This window comes from Vidua macroura, chromosome 3, assembly GCF_024509145.1.
Source record: "Vidua macroura isolate BioBank_ID:100142 chromosome 3, ASM2450914v1, whole genome shotgun sequence".
Taxonomy (NCBI): domain Eukaryota; kingdom Metazoa; phylum Chordata; class Aves; order Passeriformes; family Viduidae; genus Vidua; species Vidua macroura.
In genome coordinates, this window is record NC_071573.1 from 57,436,355 (window position 1) to 57,457,271 (window position 20,917).

The 20,917-nt window shown below is 39.1% G+C and overlaps 1 protein-coding gene across 2 annotated transcripts in view; it reads right to left on the minus strand.

Moving 5' to 3' along the window:
• Positions 1–223: 223 nt before the first annotated feature.
• MTHFD1L (methylenetetrahydrofolate dehydrogenase (NADP+ dependent) 1 like) overlaps positions 224–20,917 on the minus strand; it is a 141,915-nt gene continuing 121,221 nt past the window's right edge. For both annotated transcript variants that reach the window (XM_053974196.1, XM_053974197.1), the window contains 2 exons: positions 3,890–3,998; positions 224–399 (listed from right to left, as the gene is read on the minus strand). In XM_053974196.1, coding sequence (XP_053830171.1) covers positions 3,909–3,998 — 90 coding nt within the window. In that variant the 3' untranslated portion in view covers positions 224–399; positions 3,890–3,908. The remainder of the gene's footprint in view (positions 400–3,889; positions 3,999–20,917) is intronic.

Below are 20,917 nucleotides of genomic sequence, written 5' to 3' on the forward strand. Positions count from 1 at the left end.
CTGTACACTCCTCTGAGAAAAGACAAAAACTCTGAGTTGAAAACTGCTCTTTTTCAATGTCATTTTATCCACACAAACAAGCGTAAGCCCCAGTAGAGAGCTTCCTGCATTACAGAGAGTAAAACTTTAGCTTGCTGTGGTGGTTGGTGGGTTTTTTGGGGTTTTTTTTTTTTTGTGTTTTTTTGGTTTTTTTTGGTGGTTTTTTTTTTTTTTTTTTTTTTTTTTTAAACCTTACAGCTATATTTCATCATAAAAACTAGTTTGAAGAAAGAGTAAACTTTTGCTCTTTGGTCTATCTTGACATTGCTCCAAAGACACATAACAGGAATATTTCAGATTCATTTTTTGTGTCCTACTTGCAGGAAACAGGAAAAGTTGGAGTTCTTAATTTTCAGGCTTCTGAAATGACAAAGATAAGAAATTTATACATTGAAACAAGATATCTTTGCTTTTTTTAAAGAAAAAAAAAAAGGCGTCACATTCTAAAATGAGTGCTTCAGTGAAATGGCATATTTTTGCCTTAACCATAATAAAAAAAAGTCTAGTTATGCCATATGCACCTCCTATTTATTATCTGTGCAGCCCTACTAGGTGAGAAACAAAAATCTGTACTTGTACTCCAGCATGATACAGACTTCAGACTGCACATTACTGTAGTAATTGTTGCTGACTGAAAGCTAATTCTGTGGAATGAGACTAAAAGAAGTTTTTTTTTTTTTTTGTTCATAGGCTCAGTTTTGTGGATGTAAGGGAAAGGTCTTAAAACACTTTCTGCTCATATTTGAATAAATGAAGATGAAAACATCTAACAAATAGGTTGCAATTTTAGAACACCAGTTTTGGTCTCCTGCTCTTATGGACTTCTTTATGGCCATGAAGATGGTCACAGGCAGAGCTCTGGGATTCCTCTCAAGTTCAGAAAAGCACTGAGGGCAGCAAAGTATCCACGATGTGCATCAAAATAATTCTGATGCTCTGCCAGTTTTGAAGAGTGTGAGAGTACATCAGACACTGGGGACAGTGGCAGCCTTACAAAGTCACAACCAAGTGAGGAGAACAATTTCCTCCTGCAGCCACCAACCCAGATACTCAAAGTCTGCACAGTATGAGCAGACACCAGGTTCAGTTTGGGACTTCCCCTCACTGAGCAAATTTTTTTTTTTTTTTTTTTTTAAATTTCTTCCTATTGGCTGACTTGTCTCCAGGTAAATCTTACTCTGGCACTCTCTACAGAGAGCTCCCATGGAAACAATTGCAACTTTCTTAGTGTATGAGTTGGGCAGTATAATTTAAATAGGACAGTGGCCAGTGACGAAGGACTAGCCAGATTCCTTTGGGTTCATTTCTGCATATTAATGTTTCATTTTTTTTGATAGATCATGTTGCTCCTACAGAGAGACTGCAATATTGTGTACCCATGTATTGGCTATTTGTCAACAGAGAAAAACAGAGTTGACTTTTATGATAAGGTTTTTGCTTCTATGACTTTTTAGAGCGCGTTCAAATGACTGGTGTGAAGTGATAGAGAAAAATAGAGTGGCAAATACACCCAGTGTTTTAGCTCAGCCAGAGCCTCACACAGCAGGACATTAACTGCACACTAAAACAACTGTTCTCAGCTCTACAGGCACGTTTATAATTAAATATCTGCAGCTCTTCCAAAAACTTCTAACATTTTTCAATTAAGACATCTTAAAAATTTGAATCAGCCCTAATGAGCTGGCAAAACACCATATTATTAGTAATATTACATCATACACTAAAATGCTGAAGAATTCAAATTCAATGAAAAAAAATCCCTTGATCTGCCATCACAGAAACAAAGACCTCAAAGCCTAGTATCACCTACAGTGTGGGTTCACTTCAGTGTGTGTGTGAAAACAAAGGATACTACTAAACTTCTCCACAGAAAGTTGGGAGTAAAGACATGGGAATATGATTTCTCTCTTCCACAATTAGCAATGTACAAATCTAGCACATGAACCAGATGAATTTTAGAGCTAATGAACACTTGACTACCTTGTGTGGTGCTCACTGGGTATTACCATACTATCAAGGCATTTATTTAGATTTTAAAGGTAGGAACACAGGTGAGTATGTACCTATATTGGTGAAATATATATATAATCAAGCTGCTTTTTTCTTTAAAAGGCTTAAAGTTAAGGAATCATTCATCTGTCAGATGCCAACAATATCTCCACAATGAAATTAAAATAATTTATTAACAGTTCGCTATATATGTTATTTCCTACCTATTATGTTTTTGTGACTTCATTGGCACTTCTTTTTACATCTGACAACACACCATCACTGACTAAACGACAAGTTTAGCATTTTCATTTCATGCACAGCTTCCAATGAAAGGCCTTCACAGTTGGAATGGAATATTTCATCTGCTTAATTACTGTTGTTCTTCCAAACTCATCAGTCCCTGGTTTGGATGGATTTGTGTAAGACTAGGCAGTAAACACCCAATTAAGCAGGCTATGTGAATCTGCATATAGATTTTACATTAGGATTCTACAGTCATTCCAAATTATTCAGAAGCAATTACATGGCTGACACATGATGAATCAATATGTATGCATGAAGATGCCAGACATATCATGTGTATCAGTAACAAAAATGGGATATATGCCAAGGAGTGGTATGTGCAACGCTACCCAGCCACAGAACAGTCAGGGATGGTTTGCATACAGGTAATTACCTGTGCATGCAGGTTCACTTTCAAGGTAGGTGCTTTTTACTTGTCTTCACTGGCACACACATCTGCTCTCACCAGATGTTACGTATATTGTGGCATTCATGTGAATGTGTAGGCAAGTGAACAGTTCACTTGGTCTGGCTGGGTTATGCAAACCTCTCCTCACCTCCAAACAATCCACTAAAACACAGGAATAGAAAATGAAAGCCCTTTCTCTCAGTCCACGGTAAGAAAGGACTGTTAAAGCAGGGCTGAAGCACCTGGGCACATCCACCTCAAAGCTGTGGCTGATCTGTGGTCCCATCACAGTCTTATTAGCTCATAGTAATAGTGTTGTTCTGTCTTAAAAAAGAAAAACCCTTTTTCTCTCCAGACCAATCTATTGGGGGAGAGAGCTAAGTGATGAAAGGAGAGAATCCCATGACAGGCACACATGGTTTGTTTCAGTCAGGGTTACATTCTCTCTTACTCCACTTATTATGTTAAAAGGTTAAAGTGGAGGAGCATGAAATATTTTCATAACATCTTGTATTTTTAAGTGAGGAACATGTGCTGCACAAAATTAAAGCAGGACACCAAGAAGATTAAGTACTTAGAGAAAGGGAGGAGGTGGTGGGGGAACTGCAACCTTCGAGGAAAAGGGAGAGAATCAGGCATGAAAAACAGGCTAAGAGGAAAGCTTTGTGTTCCTGAAATTCTTATTACCATTTGAGAGAGATGACAGCAGCTATGAAAACAAAACACAAGAAAACAAAGCAGAGCTCATGAACAAATTGAGAAATATCTTCTGTGGTATCTAGGCAATGACAGACACACACTGCCATGTGAGTGTAGTATCAAAGAGTGTTTCTTTTGAGGTTAGTAAGATGACATGGTTTCTTCAGACTGCCTTTTTCCATAGCCAAGAGTGGTACAGCTGCAGAGCTGGGTTCTCCTGATGCCAAACTGACAGTGCCAGGAAATCTGAAAGGCACCATCAGTGGACAACAGCAAAGTGCCAGTCGCCATTCAGCAAATGAGAAACCCATGTGATAAATTGCACATTATGAAATACACCCCCAAAGTGTCTGAAATCCTTAGTGAAACTAGAGCCTAGATAAACTCCTGACAACCTTTCTTGCACGCATACTAGGCACAAACATCCTCCCCCAAGCTGGAACAAGAAAATAAAGGCTGTTGACTGACCTGAATTTGGATGTCATTCTCAAAACAATCCTTTCACTTGCTCTGTGATGGGGTCAAGGTCAATGTCATAGAAGCACGGCCTTGTGGGCAGTCCTGGCATGGTGCTCATCTGTGGAAACAATGACATTCAGTGATACTCCTGCACCTGTAAGCAGATAATCAGTCTACCCTTGCATGTAAACCTTAGATTAAGAGAAAGGTTGGATTGTTCAACACAGGCTCGACCACAGATGTGATCTTTACCACATTTTTTGTTTCTGTTAAAAATTTCAAACTTGGTGGTACTTTTTTAATGAATTTTTAAGTATGAGCTTCTAAAAGACAAGAAAGAGGAAACAAAAGCCAAAAAAATAGAGCCTAGCACAGCAACCTAAGAATAAATTCTGTAACAAAATGAACACCCTTTGGGACTTGCTTGTTTCCCAAAATATTTATCCAGAACATTTATCCATTTATATCTCCTGGAAAAAAAAAATCACACAGCAAAGGGCAAAGATGTAATTGTCTGATTTTACCTGGTGTTATGAATGTGTTAAACTCAGACCTCTCCCACAGAAAACCAGAATACAGAAGCAGAATTAATCACAACACTTACCTAATGTCAGGAGCAAATTGAAATAGTTCTACTAAGCATACAGGAATTACAGCTGAATCCTAATCTAGTAGTTAGAATTAACAGGTTGAGATACTAAGCTAAAGCAACCCAATTATCTCAAATTATGCATAATTAAGATCCTGATCTAGCATAAGACACTAGCATCTGCATACTTTTAAACATGTCAATAGTTTCATGGAATTAAATTACACAGCTATAGCTCTGCTCAGGCTACTTATGCTATTATTTGAAATTGGCATTTTTAGCAGCAATTAAAGGCACATGACTGACATTGAAAACTTGAAGTGCCCCACAACAATTTAAGCCCCTTTAAATCAGAGGTTCCCCTCTTTCCCAACTCCCTGCCTCAGGATTCCTCACTCCTCCCCTGCAAAGGAGATGTCTGGAGAGCAGGTTTGGCAGAATAATGCTGGTTTTTGATCTGCTTAATTTTCTCCACTTTCAGCCCCTTAAGCCAGAGGCTTCCCCATTTCCAGTGCCCCCACTGGTACAGTGTAAAGGCTGTGCCTGTGGGGCAGTTTTAAAACAGGACCAGTTTGGATCAACTTGGGTCACTTTGGATTACCACCCTGAATATCTCACTATATTTCCACTAATTCAAGGAACTCTAAAAACAGCATTTGGGCTTAATGCCTCCTTAAACCCTTTTGATATCTTAACCTCATAAGTGGAGAAAGTGGAGAATGCCCCTGCTATAATAAGCCCCATATTAATACCTAAATTGATGAAAGACCTTACAATATCTCAAAACAAACATGGAATTCAACTTTGCTTGACTTTTTGTTGGCTGAGAGTCTTTAAGCATTAAAACTTATTTGCTAGATTTTGAGGAACAAACTTTCCGCCAGGGCAAGTCAGCAGAGTTCATGAAAACTGGTGGTTAACCTGACCACAGGAGGCAATCTTCAAACATGGCTGTGTAGGAAAAAAAAGCCTTGAGTACCAGAAACACTCCAAATACAATAACCTACAGAAAGGGTCAGATTAGGGTGTGTCTTCACGAGTGAGCTGAAACAGCTTGCTGGAAGAGGGATGTTTCACCCTGGGAACCCCTTGAATGATTCTGCCTTGGAGCTGGCTCTGGCATTCATCTTACTTCAACCAACCTTGTTCAACACACTGAACTGATGTCAATACATGCTTTTGTGGCCAGGGTTGGTTGGCTAATGAACTAAATCTGCTTAGCACATGACCAGATCACCTCCAGGCCCCAGGCTGCGCCGGGGGAGCAGCCAGAGTACACTGTGGCCAGCCATCACCTCCAGCTCTCCAGCAGAGAACTCAAAGCCAGGCAACCTCCTCCCTCTATCCTCCCTAATTCCCCAACAAGCACAGCTCAGCTACAGTGTTTGCTCTGGCCAAAGGCAAGCCCTAACAGGATAACTGGCCTCGAAAGAGGAAAAACTTACGACCACCACCCTAGCTCCAGAGTGCCAGACTTACAGGCCCCCCACGCTCTGGGTCAGACTGTGTTTCACTCTGTTAACCCGACGTGCTGCATACTCACTGAGGGGGTCAGCATCTCCCTTATGCCTCAGCTTTGCTCTGAACACTCACGTAATGACTCCATCATGGGAATACAAGCAAAATGTAAGACCTCCCCAGCACAGTCCCATTTGCTCCAGAGAGTAAATGCTGCTGCCATTGCAGAGGTTAATCCCACACTGAGGGGGGAAAGGCGCCTCGGGAGCTCAGTACCGGCGCAGCCATCATCTCACTTGAGATCCAGCTCAGAGGAAAAACAATGCAACAAGCTCTGCTAATGGCTCAGTACATTTCCTCTGTTTTTAAATATAGTTCTTCCTGATGTTTTGCTATTGTACGTAGTAGGATTAAAAGACAAAACTGTCAGTTTGTATTGACCAAACCCTGCCTCTGACTGCATGACATCATTTATTGGCTGACATTACCCTGGCATCTTAGCTAAGTACTAAAACACCTTGCTACTATTCTTTATCCATTGGCCACCGTAGTTGGACTACTACATCATTAGGGTTACTTAGTTATTTTCTGTCTCAGATTCCTTCCAGTTTCTGAGTTAATATTTGACAAGGAACTGCCCTAATGAATTACATCTCCCTGGGAGGGGAATGAACAAATTGCCAGAGAAAACTTTCTGGTTACTTTGTGCATGGCAGTTCAACATCGGAAAGCAAACTCCCAAATTCCAAGGTGTTTTTTTTTTATTTTTTTATTTTTTTTATTTTTTTTTAACCATTACTAATTTAGAAGAGGGTTTTTTCTGTTGTTGTTGTTTTTGTTTTGTTTGTTGTTTTGGGTTTTTTTTTGTTTTTTTTTGGGGGGGTTCTTTTGATTGTTTTTTAAAAGAAATATTAAATACAAGTCCTATATATGTATTTCATATTTTGGAATTTTTTTTCTTTTATAGGCACTGTATTAACTAATGAAAAGTCGCATTAAAAAAACGTAAATATCAAACCAGTTTATTGCTGGTTTGGGAAATACAACTATTCTCATATTGAAAACTGAAGTCAACAAAAGGGAATAGGTTCATTTGAATTAAAACCACTACTGCATAAAATGAAGTACAAGGCAAAAGAAACACCTCCAGAAGAAACTCTTTGGAACACATACTTATGTGAATTACAGACTGAAAATAAACTAAGTACTGTCATTTTTCCCATGGCCCAGACTTTCAAACAGGCAAAGCCATGTAGATTTATGATCATTACTCTCTGCTCTCATTATCTGTACACACAGAGGTAACCTGCAGAAGAATCTATCCCTTTTTCATTACTTCAAGGTCAATAGGAGGAGATGGCTGCCTGGCTGAGGAGAGTACTGCTGATTATTCCCTCTGCAGCCCTCCATTTCTCTCCTTCAACCACAAAGGCAGGAGAGAAAAGAGGGCTCAGTCTGCTGCAAGGCTGCAGCGAGGCTTCACCTGACTGGCTTTCCACATGGCTGCAGGCTCAGGATCCTCCTCCCTCTCAACATTTTCTGTGATGCTGAATGAAGGCATTAGTAAGTGAGTTGGTCTTTACTCCAGCAGGCACGATCCAGAGGGATCCCTCTCCCTGACCTCAGTAACCAGAGCCCAGATTTTTGTGCATGGAGGGGGAAAGCCAACCATCCCCTGGCTGTAGCACATTCTGTACCTGCACAGTGCCCAGCAGATTATCTCCACCTCCCTAACGCTTCCTGAAATAACTAATTACTAAAATTACTTCAGTTTTAAGACTTGAAAAAAGCAGAATGAACAACGAAAGAGAAAATATACTTAAAACATAAGTCACTTTGGTAATTAGCAGCTATGTACAGCACAAGAAAAACCCACAGAAATTTAGTCATACAGCAGCTTGCTTGGCATCTCATAAAACACACATCCTCTATACATTGCCTAGAGAGCAGCACTACTCTCCACTCTAATGCAAAAACATTTGGGTTATGGATTGGTAGCTGTGCAACATGGCTCAGCATGGCTGTGAGGAAAGAACAGGGTAAGAAGTTGACAGCACGTTGACAGCAATGACAGCACATTATCCACCGAAAATCACAAACTAGATTTATGTGGCCAAAATAATCAGTACTTAATTTGAACAAAGCTGCTACTATCACACTTTTTTTTTTCCTGGGAGAAGGAAAATATAAGGCATAAGCTTGGTACCTGAAGGCTTAATGCAATTCATATGAATGCTTCATGCAGGGAAAAAAAAAATTATACAAATAATTTAGAAATTAATAGGAACTAGTTTTCTAGGAACAGACCATTTTCTCTACAAACTGTGCAACTGTCCATACATCCATGAGAGCAGATCAACTACAGAAAGATGATGTGAAAAATAGAGTGCTATTTATTACTATGGCTCTCTGTGTTTAGAGCAGCAAGTCTTACAGTCAGCTTATCCTAAGGATCATTTACACTCCTGGAAATGCACAGCTGGTGGAAGATAAAATACAATTTTAGTTAAGAATGCCTGAAGGTTACTGTTATATTAGGCATTTATGATCCTCCAGAAGTTTACTTACATGACTGAACAAAAGAACCATAATGAGCTTCCTTATAAATTGAGAATGCCAGTTATTTTCAAGAAAGCCATATGAAAGTGTTGCTCTACCCCCTCTCCACAAATGCATCCAAAGTTAATGGAAGAGTAACTAAGTTTCATTTAAATTACAGTTGCGTGTTGACTTGTAATTTGAGTTGGCCATGAGATCTACATAACAGTTGTACGCAGTCAAGCACCAAGACTGCTCACCAGGTTTGTTGTGGTCCCATGAGGAGCTATGCTGCTTAGATTCCTTTTTTTATTGTACCTATATGCCTATCAGTGGTTGACATCCTGCCTTTGAGGTGTATTCATCCATATATGTATCTATATTTTTTCATTTATCTATATGTAAAGATCCTACCAGAACTTGAGGTTGCCTTAACAGGGTTAGCACAATGGCACAATTTGCAAAACAGATGGTCCCAAGGACCACATCCAATTCATGTTTAGTGTCTTTTCCACCTATAAGACAAGAAGTGTCTGTTTTAAAGGAATAACACAGTTTCTGTTGAATGGAGAAAGAAAACCAGAGGAATCTGTACTTACATAAAGTATGGCAAACAACTCATTAGAAAATACTGAAAAATCAGCAAATAGCTTACAGAGGAAACCTCCCTATTGTGTGGCTTATGCAGTTAACATTGACATAAAACACAAGTAATTCACATTTTTTAATTGTATCCTTTTTTTTAATTAAATACCCTGTAACAACTCACAACCATTTCAAACTTGAAATACTGCAGAAAACAGATGTTGTTTCTCAAGAGAATCCAGCATGCACATGACTGCGGATAACTCCTCAATAAAATCTGATGGGATGAATTGCATATCCCACACTCCCTCAGCAAGAAACAATACAAGAGGAAACTCAAGAGATTTATAAATAGTGCTATAAACCTGTATGCATTATGGTCAACGTGCCAGAACTTGTTGGAATCCTGAGGCACAGCACGAAGGAGCTGCGCTTCAGGGTTTCAATAATGTTTCCTAGTGTGAGTTAGGGCCCTGGAAGACAAATCCACCAACAGAAATGTGCTCGACTTCAGTGCATCTGTCAGTCTCAGGGCATGCAAAGGTGAATGGAATAACTTTCTGAAGAAATCCTTCCATGTCTCCAGTCCTGCCTGCCCTAAGGTGCGCTTTGAGTCCCAATTACTCCCACTGACATGTTTGGTGCTGGCCACGTGCTGGAAGCTGGCACCAGGGGAACTGCAGTCCATGGAGCAGGAGAGAGGGATTACCAGTCACCTCACTGCACTGCATGGCTGGAGAGGTGTGTGCAGATCTCTTTACTGGTCTCTGCACTTTCCATTTCAAACTTGCAAATACTTTATGAGACTATCCCTGCAGGGCGGGTCATGGTAGGACTCCAGCACTCTGAAGCATGCAACTGTGCAAACACTTCCAGTAAGCAGTCACTTATTTCATCTTCAAACTGGACTGTCCTACAGCACACAGAGACACTCAGTGTGAAAAGGGTACAGAAAAATTAGGCAGCATATACTAAGTATTTCCAGAATCAGCTAGAAGTTTGTTCCACAGAACTGGAAAATTCCTCCAATCTGCAGAGCTCTATCACTTCAAAGGTAGCTCAGGTTTTGAATGATGCAAAAAAAAGAAATGGCATGAAAATAACAAAAGAGAATAGTTAAGAAAACAGCATTTCCAGACCTGCCCTCCTCCCCAATAACTACAAGAAGAAAATCAAAACAAAATGGCCAAAACAAAAAAATGCACAATATAGTCTTCATCTCTTCCACCAACCACGTATTACAGAGGGGAATGATACCATACCAAAGCATGAAGTGATACTTAAGTGACCTTTCACCACCTCTTAAAAGCAAATAAACCTCCAAATCTCATATTAAGAAAAACAGATGCATAATGGAGGCAAGTTTGTGCTTCCTTCAAAAAAATATCAACCTTTACAAACTAATAAATTCAGTTTTGGAAATAGCAATGTTTTTAAAAAAATTACTTTAATAGCTACATAATTCATAATGTTTAAGAAAATGTCTCATTGTTTTTCATCGCCTGAAGATAATAAGGGTTTCTGAAAGCAGCTAAGCAATGATCTTTAGTTACTGTTTAAATAATGGTTTACTTTTAAGTTTTAATGAAAATTTGCCAAACCTGATGATGGCCACAGGAGTTAGGGAGAGCGAAGATCGTATTTCCTTCTCAGGAAATCTTTAACAGGAAAGGATCGTGCTGCAATGTCTAAGAACAACCACAGCAAGAAACTCAACACTTTAGCAGCTTTCAAAATGGTTAAAATAATGTTTGAAAAGATGCTGATGCTACCCTGACATATGCTGTAGTGTCTCTTGCAGAAAAATGGCTCTTTGTCACTGGCATGTTGACTGATCTGAGGTGCAGAAGTCCATCTGGCATCAATTATTGTATTATAATTGCCTCTTACTTTGATGTTTTACACATTCTTGGCAATTGTTTGATTTTCGTGAAAGTATTTACAACAACAAAATGTATGGACATTGCTCCTCTGCTCTCAGCATCTGGATGAAGTTATAAAAGTACTGAATATTGATTATACAATCCAAATTGGTCTTGCTGCCAGGTGCTCAAGTTAGGCAGAAGCAACTTGTGCCCTGCTACATCCTCTGAAGGATTATCAGAATCCAACAAATTACTCGTCTTGAATGGAGATGATCTGAACCCAAAAGTGACCTCCTGGGCACCCTAGGGAATAAACAAAACCCACACAATAGTCCACATCTATCCAGTACAGCTTTTGCATCTTTGGGTGCATATCCCAAAGGAAGCAAGGGATTCCTTGGTGAATCAGTCAGTGTACTGGAACTCAAATGCTGCTGTTAGTGATGTGCTGAAGGACCAAACACCCAGAAAGGACATTTTTCTAGCTATTAAATAAAATATTTAGGAATAGATGTAATCTGTAACAGAATGAGCAATTTCCCCAATTAAGTAAAATATTTATGACTCACATATATGACTACAGTTCCTCTTGGCAGTTGTCTCAACTCATTTTCATCTTAGAATTTATAAAACCACACTTGAAGCAGAAGAAAATGGTCCCCGTTATAACAGCACAATGGAAACAACATATTAAATTTTAATTGAAAAATACATGTCACTGAGGTAGCATGTTAGATGGTGTTAGTTGAGTGTACTGTATTCTATACAATCCACACCATGTTTTACAGAGTATTCTGCCCTACACAGGGTAATTGATAAACAAAATACTTCAGAAATGAAAGCTACAAAACCCAACTTAACCAAACAATCCCTCAGAAAAAAAAAAAAAAAAAAAAAAAAAATCATGAAGGAAATGAAGGGGGTGAGAAAAAAATGAGACTACAAATTCCAGGTGACTTGTTCCAAAACACTTCCTTCATCCCAGCCCACTCAAATCCATTTCCAGAAGTAATTGCTCCCTTGACCAAGGCCTACATCCTGATTTTCCTTTCCCCCTTAGGCTTTAGACAGAATCCCTGGCAGAGGACTCGTGCTCACTGCCTCTTGTACAAAATCACCTCCTCATACAGTAGAAATCCTTCCCTGCAGCTCAATCCTGATGTCAGATGCTCCCAGGGCTGTTCCCATTCTTGAAAATTGTCCAATATATCAGACAGTGCTGGAAATGGGCCTCTGAAGGAATAAATCCAGAGCATTTTTCTCAAGTGCTTTAAATAAGATTTATTATTAATATTTAAAGCACCTGATGTTCATGGGTATATAATTCTCCTGCTTTGTTCAGTGTTCGGGTCTCCTGGTAAAGAGGAGGTGTCCAAACTGTGCCAATAGCTCAGTTCCTAGTGAAAACAAAGCAAGTTTTGTGGTATTTGGAGGGCAAAGATCTTGGGTGACCCATCTCAGCTGCCTTGTATTTGCTCAGGGACTGGGCACCCTTCCTTTCCTCTGAAACCTGTTAATTTTGTACCAAGTGTGTCTTTAGAAGAGCTGTTCTGGGAGCAAGTCGCACTTTGTGTGGCTGACCTGCACTATGACATTTTGGTTAAAATCTTCATAACTCTGCAAAAACCTCAATTACGGCCCAGAAACTGGAGATGGTGGCAGCAGTAGAATATGTGAAGCAAATATGTGTGCTCAACACGCAACAAACTTTAGCCTTCTCAGCACACCATACTAGAAGAGCACGAGGAGCATCATGCAGTCATTTCATGGCAAATTACAACGTGGAAAAACCAAAAAAGATTGTATAACTGTGGTGAATAAAAGCACATTAAACTGCTGCCATACTAGCCCTTTTGGTTACAATTAACTGGATCCACTGATATTGGAGTAAGTAAAGCTTCCCAGGAAACATCATCTCAGGCAAAGATGATGTGTGTGCATGTGTGCATATGTGTGCACATAAAAAACTGCTTCCAAAGAACTTAAAGGTATTATAGCGAAGGACTCCTTAAAATTCATTCTTTTTAACAGTTAAATTGCCAAACTGGCTTGGTCTCATTACTTGGTTTAAACTAAGTGCCAGTGATGACCTTTGTGGTTCCAAAGGGTATTAGGTTTTTGGAAACCACCTCAAAACAATAGAAGGGGAAAAAAGTGGTAGAGGAGGTGACTATACTTTGCTAGTCCCATCTAAGTAGACAAGATCTAGTTTTCAGGACTGGGAAACAATAAAAGCTAGAATGAGCAGTTCACAGGTGCAGTTCTCCTTTCTGGTCTGTAGGTATCATGGGAAGTATGAGAAAGAAGAGCCTGGGAAGCTTGTCTCCAAAGAATGATCAAGTGTGGTGGGCACCAACAGCATCAGTCACTATCACTGGACTGTCATCATGTACTAACCTTGACTTGTGAGCATCTCTAACCTCATTAGTTCAAGTTTCTGTATCTACTTTCTCAAGTCACTTGTTGTTTGGATAAACAATTTAAATTAATTGCTCTTTGCAAATTAACCTTAATTAACACACGCTATTTCATGACAGGCTGAAGCAAACAAGAAATAGACAATGACAAAGAAGCACTTTATATTGTAATTTTGGATATGGGTGCTTTCTAACCCTACACAGTTTTGCTTTTCAGACAAATTACTGTTCTGATATGCTTGGTCCATGCCATCTTAGCTGCACTGAGGAATTCAAAAGCTTTTCCTTTCTATTTGTTCCTAACCCAGAAGATAAGAATGGATCCAGCTTGGATGGACAAGAATGACAAACTGTTAAACTGTCTGCGTAAATCAGATAGTCTGAGTCACAATTCCATTGCAGACCTCTGACATTACACACTATTCAATATAGTGTGTCCCCTAGAATCATGCCAGAATGTACTACAGTCCTCTTTGACACGGAACAAAATAGAAAAAATAAGGATATCACTTAGATCAGCAATTTTCCTCTTGTAGTCTATCGAACCACTATTTTAAGAAGTGAAGGCTGCTAAGAAAAGCAAGCCTTGAATAACCTATGCTAGAGCTCACACTTCTCTTGGAAAATAAAGGAACATAGAAATACTTTGAAAAAGGCTGAAAGCTACGGACTTGTGATGAACTCGAGTGTTCAGAAGAGCCAGCTCCTTTGTAATCCATCTTAACAGCAGTAAGGAGAAATATACAGCCATCTAATAGCTGTAAGGAGAAAGGAAAAAATTCTAGCCATGAATGTGGAATTTAACTTTCTTATGGCAGTACTGATTTTCAATGTTTCTCTAAGAAGATACTAAAATCTTAATTTCTGTTCACTTTCTGTTAACCACGAGTTAATAAGCTGTCAAGACAGATTTAATTGTCAGAGGAAATCAAATAAAATTTTGTTAACTGATGGAGAGTACAATCTTTATCCTACAAATGTGTATTCTTACATAGTAAAATAAAGACCTATGTATTTTTTATTTATAAATATAATTTTTCTCAAAGTACTTACAGATATGAATGAAATACTTCAAGTACATCTGAGAAATAAATAAGATCACCACTTTAAATTGTTAGCTAGGAAGCAGGGAAGGTTAAATGATTTGCCAAAAGGAGCTGAGGTGCTGCCAGGATAATGGAACTTGAAATTGGTAACTGATTCTTATCTTTGTCTCATATAACTGAAATTCAAAAATAACACTGCATGCAACATCTTTTTCTATTAGATAATGAATGCTGTATCAGCATTTTTATACAACTGTGAGAAGTGGAGAACATTTCTCACAATTTGTTCTCTGTGAACTTGCAGTAAGTCACTTCCCTAACCACAGTTCCAGCAATAAAACAACGGTTAACAATATATTCACAAAACCCCCAAAATGTTGCTAAATAATCTAATTAAAATCAACTCTATTCGGAAATATATTTTTTTCAGTCTGAAGAACAAACCAACTCCCAAACAGATGTTTTGTGGGTAGTATTTTTCCCAAATGAAGTATATGAAAGGACAAAAAAGAAAAGGGAAGGTAACGAATTTTTTCATCCCAACATTAGTTAGCACAATGTTTTTTTGTTCTGACAAACATCTAGTAAAGTCTATGGGAACTTCCTTCCAAGCACTAGAAAAACTGTGAATGTGTCACTAGCATGGAAAGGTTTTTGTGCACATACAGAGTAAATCCTAAAAAGACTAAAAGCAAAAATTGGTAACACAGAAATTAAAAAACAGTTAGAATATAATCCCTCTAATGCCAAAGTGAACAAACTGGCAGTCAAAGCCATAAGTTTTATTTACTCTTATGGTATATCCTCCCAACTCTTCCTAATCAAAACAAGGCCAGTCTGTAATGAACTTTCATTTTTGGCAAAGAAATAATTTACAACTCCACTGCTCAGCCAAAGGCATAACCAACACAACCCGTAACATAGCCACTAATGTCCAGCCTTCTTCCTTCCCTCCTGGCAACCCCATGAATACAGATCCCCCCAGGATGGCACACCAAACTCACCTGAAGAGCTGCAGTGCCCCTGCAGTGTGTTGCTACCCACCTGCCGGGGCACTTTCCTTGAACAGAGCTGCTGGTGAGTAAGAGCGCTCTCCCTTGAATGCAGCCACAGATCCTGCTGCAATCTCATCAGCAGCTTCCCCTCATTCTCATTTGAAAATTACTTGTTTATTTGTAGGAAAACACTTCTTTATCTTTGCTTCCACATTGCATTTCTCAGACTGTGAGAATAAATACTGACAGTAATGCTACTTTAAAGTTGATTTTTTTTCTGTGGAAGTTATCAAGAAATTTAGCTTTTTTCTTTTTTTCCCTAGAAAATTAAAGAGACAAAGAGCTTCACAAACTCAGAGGGAGCTTATTTGTGCTGTCACAAGCATTCCTTGATCCCATTCTGGACAGATTACCTGCAGAGAGCTGATTTTCCATGTCTACTCTCTGCATCACATCTTTACTACAGGTGCCAAATACAATGGCATTGATGTTCTTTCCTACAGTCTGGAGCAGAGTTCTATAGTCAGCACAGCTCATTCAGAGTCTCAGACACAAAGCAAATCTGACATACGCAGTACCAGCAGTGTGATGCTTCTCTCTGATGCATACAGAAAAGGCTTTACGCTGCTCCCTGTGCACCACTGCATGTTCCCTCTCCATTTTCCTGCTGCTTTGCTGCAACTATGCCTGACCCTGCAGGATAGTGCAGAGCACGTGCCTGGCTGCAGCTGAAACACAGGAATGAGAAAGAGCTGTCAAAGATAGAAGAAGGAGGGGAGTCTGTATCTACTTTGCTTTATTTGTTTGTGAACATCATCTTTCCATTTGATTCAGTCTAGCAATAAAAGCTCCTGGTGCCTTGCTGCCTACAGGCACGGAGCAGCAGGGTGCTGTACACCACAGAAAGCTGGCACAGTGTGATCAATGACTACAGAAGCTGCACGCCTTAAATCAGCCAGAAGGCAGGCAGGGCGCGTGTGCGTCCCATGTCACAGCAAATGCGCGTGTCCTGGGTGTTGTCTCGTGCACGGGCTGGTGCCAGATGCTGTACGGGGAAAAGCTGAAACTATGGAGGTTGACAAAGCAATCTCTGTCCAGCTGGGAGCTCATAGCTGAAGACCAACTGAATCTTTGAACAATACGCTTAGCATTTTTTCCAAATTACTTACTTGTATTAATTACAACCCTTGTATATTGTAGATGGCTATAACCTCTCAGAAGTCCTGTTAAATTCTTGGACTCAATGGCTTTCCTGTGTTAATGACTTCCACATTTTAGTCACATATGAGAAAGTATTTCCTTCTTTTATAGAAGTATTAATATAAATGCCTGGCAGCATCTTTTCACAGAATGAAAATATTTTTAAAGATAAACTAGTTCCCAGGCAGTACGGAGACGGCTTCAGATAACCTTTAAATTATGTATAACACCACAGGGACACAATACAGGTATAAATACAAGTCTATGAAATTCACAAGACTTTGGATTTACAGATACAAATTCTATATGAACATGACAACTTAAAAATTCTTGGCATTCTCAGTACTTCAAATATTAGAAACATGGTAACATGTCAAGAGTCTTAAAACTGTTTCTGTGAAGAATGATCCAAGAAGTTTTGATTAAATGGAGAAAAATAAAGTGGTCAAGTTGCTTAAGAATATGAACCTTTTGCCAAATTGATTCAGGGATAACAGCAAAGCTCTGATAACATCAATCCACTCTAAACATATATTTTAAGCCAGCAAGCCTATGCAAAATACTACATGTCATACTGTGTGCAAGCTGATATTTAAAATCCAGTTCAGTATTTTGTTTTTAGAAGGGAATAGCCACATATTAATGTGCCAATATTAACTGTATGACAGTCTCTGTAACATTTGCCTTTCAAGATTATTGTCTAGATAAATTCAAATTTTAGCTGAAAAAGGTACTTTACGTAAATTTTAATTTTTGTGATATCCAGATTATAATGTAGAAGTAACCTGGGTTATGTATGCCTACCATACATGATAACCTTCATAACTGAAAAGTTTCTCTTTCTTGTGAATAGGGTTGCATTGCTCTTCCAGTTATAACTTTGGAGTTTTAACAAGCCAGCTGAAGTGGCTGCAATGTCACACAAATAAGGATCTTTACGTTTTTGTGGATCTGCTGGGATTATGGGGAAGGTGATGAAAAGCCTGGCAGACACTGAGAAAAACAGCACAGGCCAGAAAGTAATTTCTGGGAGCAGATGTTTGTTCTAAGTGCATTTACAGATGGATGCCATACAAAGGGAAGCTGGCATTTAACAGGTCCTGCACTCATCCACTTCACTGTCACTGAGGCTACTATTAAAAATACATATAAATAAAGACGATCCAGTGAGAGAGAAGGGAAAACAATGACATATCCAGGGCACAACTCCAAATAACGCAGGAGATGGTCTGTGACGTCCTTATTACTCATATCCTCTCGTAAGATTTTGACCCTTGCCTACCTCATCTTGATGTTTAAGGCTTATGGTCTCTTTGCTAGTGAAGACCCCTTAAAAAGGAAACAAAAGGCAGCCCTTCACACTGCTGTTCCTTCAGAGAGGGCTGAGGCAGGCAGGGCTGGGAACCCAGGCTCCTCCCCAAGGCAGCAGTGATTTACAGCTTCCAGAGCAGAGGCACCTACATCCAAATTGCTGCCAAGAGGGGCACGCCTGCAGCCTGTTAGACCACTCCCTGGTTCACCAAAGGACTGCACCAGCTTTATGACTGACCAGGGGACAAGGACAGTGGGACTTGGAGCAGGAGCTGAGACAGACACTCCTGCTATCCTTCCCTTAGCTCACATTACCGAAAGTGACCTCGGTCACTTCTCAACCCAGTTTCTGGACAACCACTTGTTTTTCTTTAAAGTGATATAAAGCAAAGTGAAAATATCAGAGGCTTACCTACAAAACACTAAATATAGCAAACTGTGGAGCTGATTCACAAACAAATCAGATGTTCATGCACTCTGGCCACTGCCACCCCTCAGAGAGACAGGGGCTGATACAGCTCCAGCAATATGATTTTCATTTGTAGACACATGTCTGTCAGAACCCTAAACCTCATACTGTATTACCTTTGTGGCTGATATTATGTAGATCTGGAAATAATCAAAGGGCAGTCAGTTGTCTTGAATTTGATAAAATGTAAGAATTTTCCTTACTCAAGTGTCAAAAAATATTAACATAACTTGTACTTTATAAAGGGGAAAGACTCCAAAGCCAGGCAGTGTTCCATGTACCTGCAGCGATAAGTAGAAGAATGGTTAGCTATAATATAGACCTACAAAAAAAAAACTCCCTTATAAGTTTCTTTTCCATCTGGGAGAATACTGCAATTCTCCATGAAAAATTCCAAACAGCAGCAAACTGTCATGCTGAATTTTCCTCTACAGTATGTATTTGATTCTGAATCAATCCCACAGAGAACAGCAGACAACATCAAAACAGAAGTCTTTAATTGCCCCATAAAATGAAGATTACTTTAGACCCCTAAAAATGAACTTTTATGAGTATATCCCTGGAAAATGAAACCACTAGACACTGCACTGCAGTTATCTGGGATTCATCTCATATACTACTATTTTTTTAAGCTTTACTGGAAATCATACTGAATGGCCTGCAAGAAGGCACATTTTTGGATTATCATGGCTTTTGTGTCTGGGAAACAGACTTTAAAACATATCTTTAATGAAATGGTCCATTTGGCCTAAACAATCCAAGGAAAGAAAAAAGTTGCTTTTCATTTAGAAAATGGGACTTTAAATGTTTTCCAGTTGCAAAAGTAAATGTAGGCTGAGCGAACATTTCAGAGCAGATTCAGTTTACCTAGAAAAAAGCAGTTCTAACCTGAAATAAAAATGCTTGCAGCCATTCTGTTTAAATTTTGAAGGTACCCCATTCCAGCATGACACGTGCATGTGTGTGGTAGGTGTCTCTACACTCACCAGATCTCCCATCATGGTCCTCCTGAATGGGGAGTAAAGCAAGTCTCCCAGTTGTGCCTATTTTGTAAAGTGCATGTAAAGCATTAGGAAATAGCATTTAAATAATTTGAAATGATTGCTAACATTTCCTTCAGAAAAATGTGAAAGAATCTGTTCTTACTACAGACTCTGCAGCAGCATATTTATCACTAATATTACATTTATCAGTAATATACGGAAACGTGGTCACTGACTGACACAGCTTGCTCAGCTACCAGGTATCTCGTGGCAGATGGACTTTCTACATTCAAATTAGGATAACCCTCTGAATAAGCCAAGGGATGGGAGCTCTGGAAGACAGGCTACATTCACAAAAAGGTATTTTTAAATGGTATTATACCAGTGTATCCTACCAGCAAGTTATCCTAAAACAAATTCAAAAGGAATTCAAAGTGGCAACTCGGGAATACCAACAACTCTCCAGCTCAGTGGAAACACAGCTATGGGACTTGATGATCCTTATGCAACATGGGCATATTGTGTTACTGAACAACTGGAGCTATTAGGAAAACTAATTTGCTTGTGGTCCCCACTTTTTTTATGCCCACATCTTAGGGATTTGTGGCTGTAATGCCACCTTGGCTCTTTCTCCTGAAGGAGCCTTCTCTCTCTCTCTCTTCCAGAGCACAGGAATTAGGATAATTTTTATTTTATTTTTGATTGAGTGTCTAGGAGAGGGAAGAGGAGCCATTGCACTTTGGAGGTGCTCATGTGATTTCATGTGTCTGACTTTATTTTTTTCCTTTTCTACTGGCTTTGACCACTTGAATAAGTTTCAGTGTTGCTCTGAGTATCTTTCTCCCTCTTACACATAATCCTTTACAGATTACATGTCTTGTTCAACAGCACAGGGAATATTTGAAACAATACATCTATTTGTATAGCTCTGCCAGACATTCTTCCTATGCTCTTCCTGTGCTGAGTTTGTAATTTTATCTGTCTTTCAAAAATTCAATTAAGGGACTGTTAATAAAAATTAATTAAATTAGTCCTCTGACAATACAGAGCAGCACCACATAGATGACATATTACCAGTTCATGACAGTGCAGTGAGAAGGAAGCAGCAAAGTACCAGTAAATCTTCTGCATCCCTCAAAATACTGAGGAAGGATGCTCTAAAGTGGCTTGTTAGAAAGGATATCATGTGGTGCAGAATGCAAAACAGCTGCTGCTTTCTATGAGGCATGAGGGAAGCTAAAAATAAAACAAGCAGAAAGGTAAAATGGATGAATCCTGGATGTCTTCTCCTTATTCCTAATGAAAATAACTGTCGGCATTTTTTTTGAGAAACAAGGGTGTAAATATACAGAGGACGGTTAAGAAAGACTATGGATGAAAACACCCAAAGGAGGATCCAAATAATTAATAAACAACCAAGCAATAAATACATCTGCAACATTACATCACAGAAACAATTCTCCAACTGTCCAAAGTGTTTTGTTTTCCAGTAAAGATGCAAAAATCCTAAAATGCATTACACTGTGAATCGATACTACTTTTGTATTTGATTCTATTCCAGCACATATCCAATATACTGGG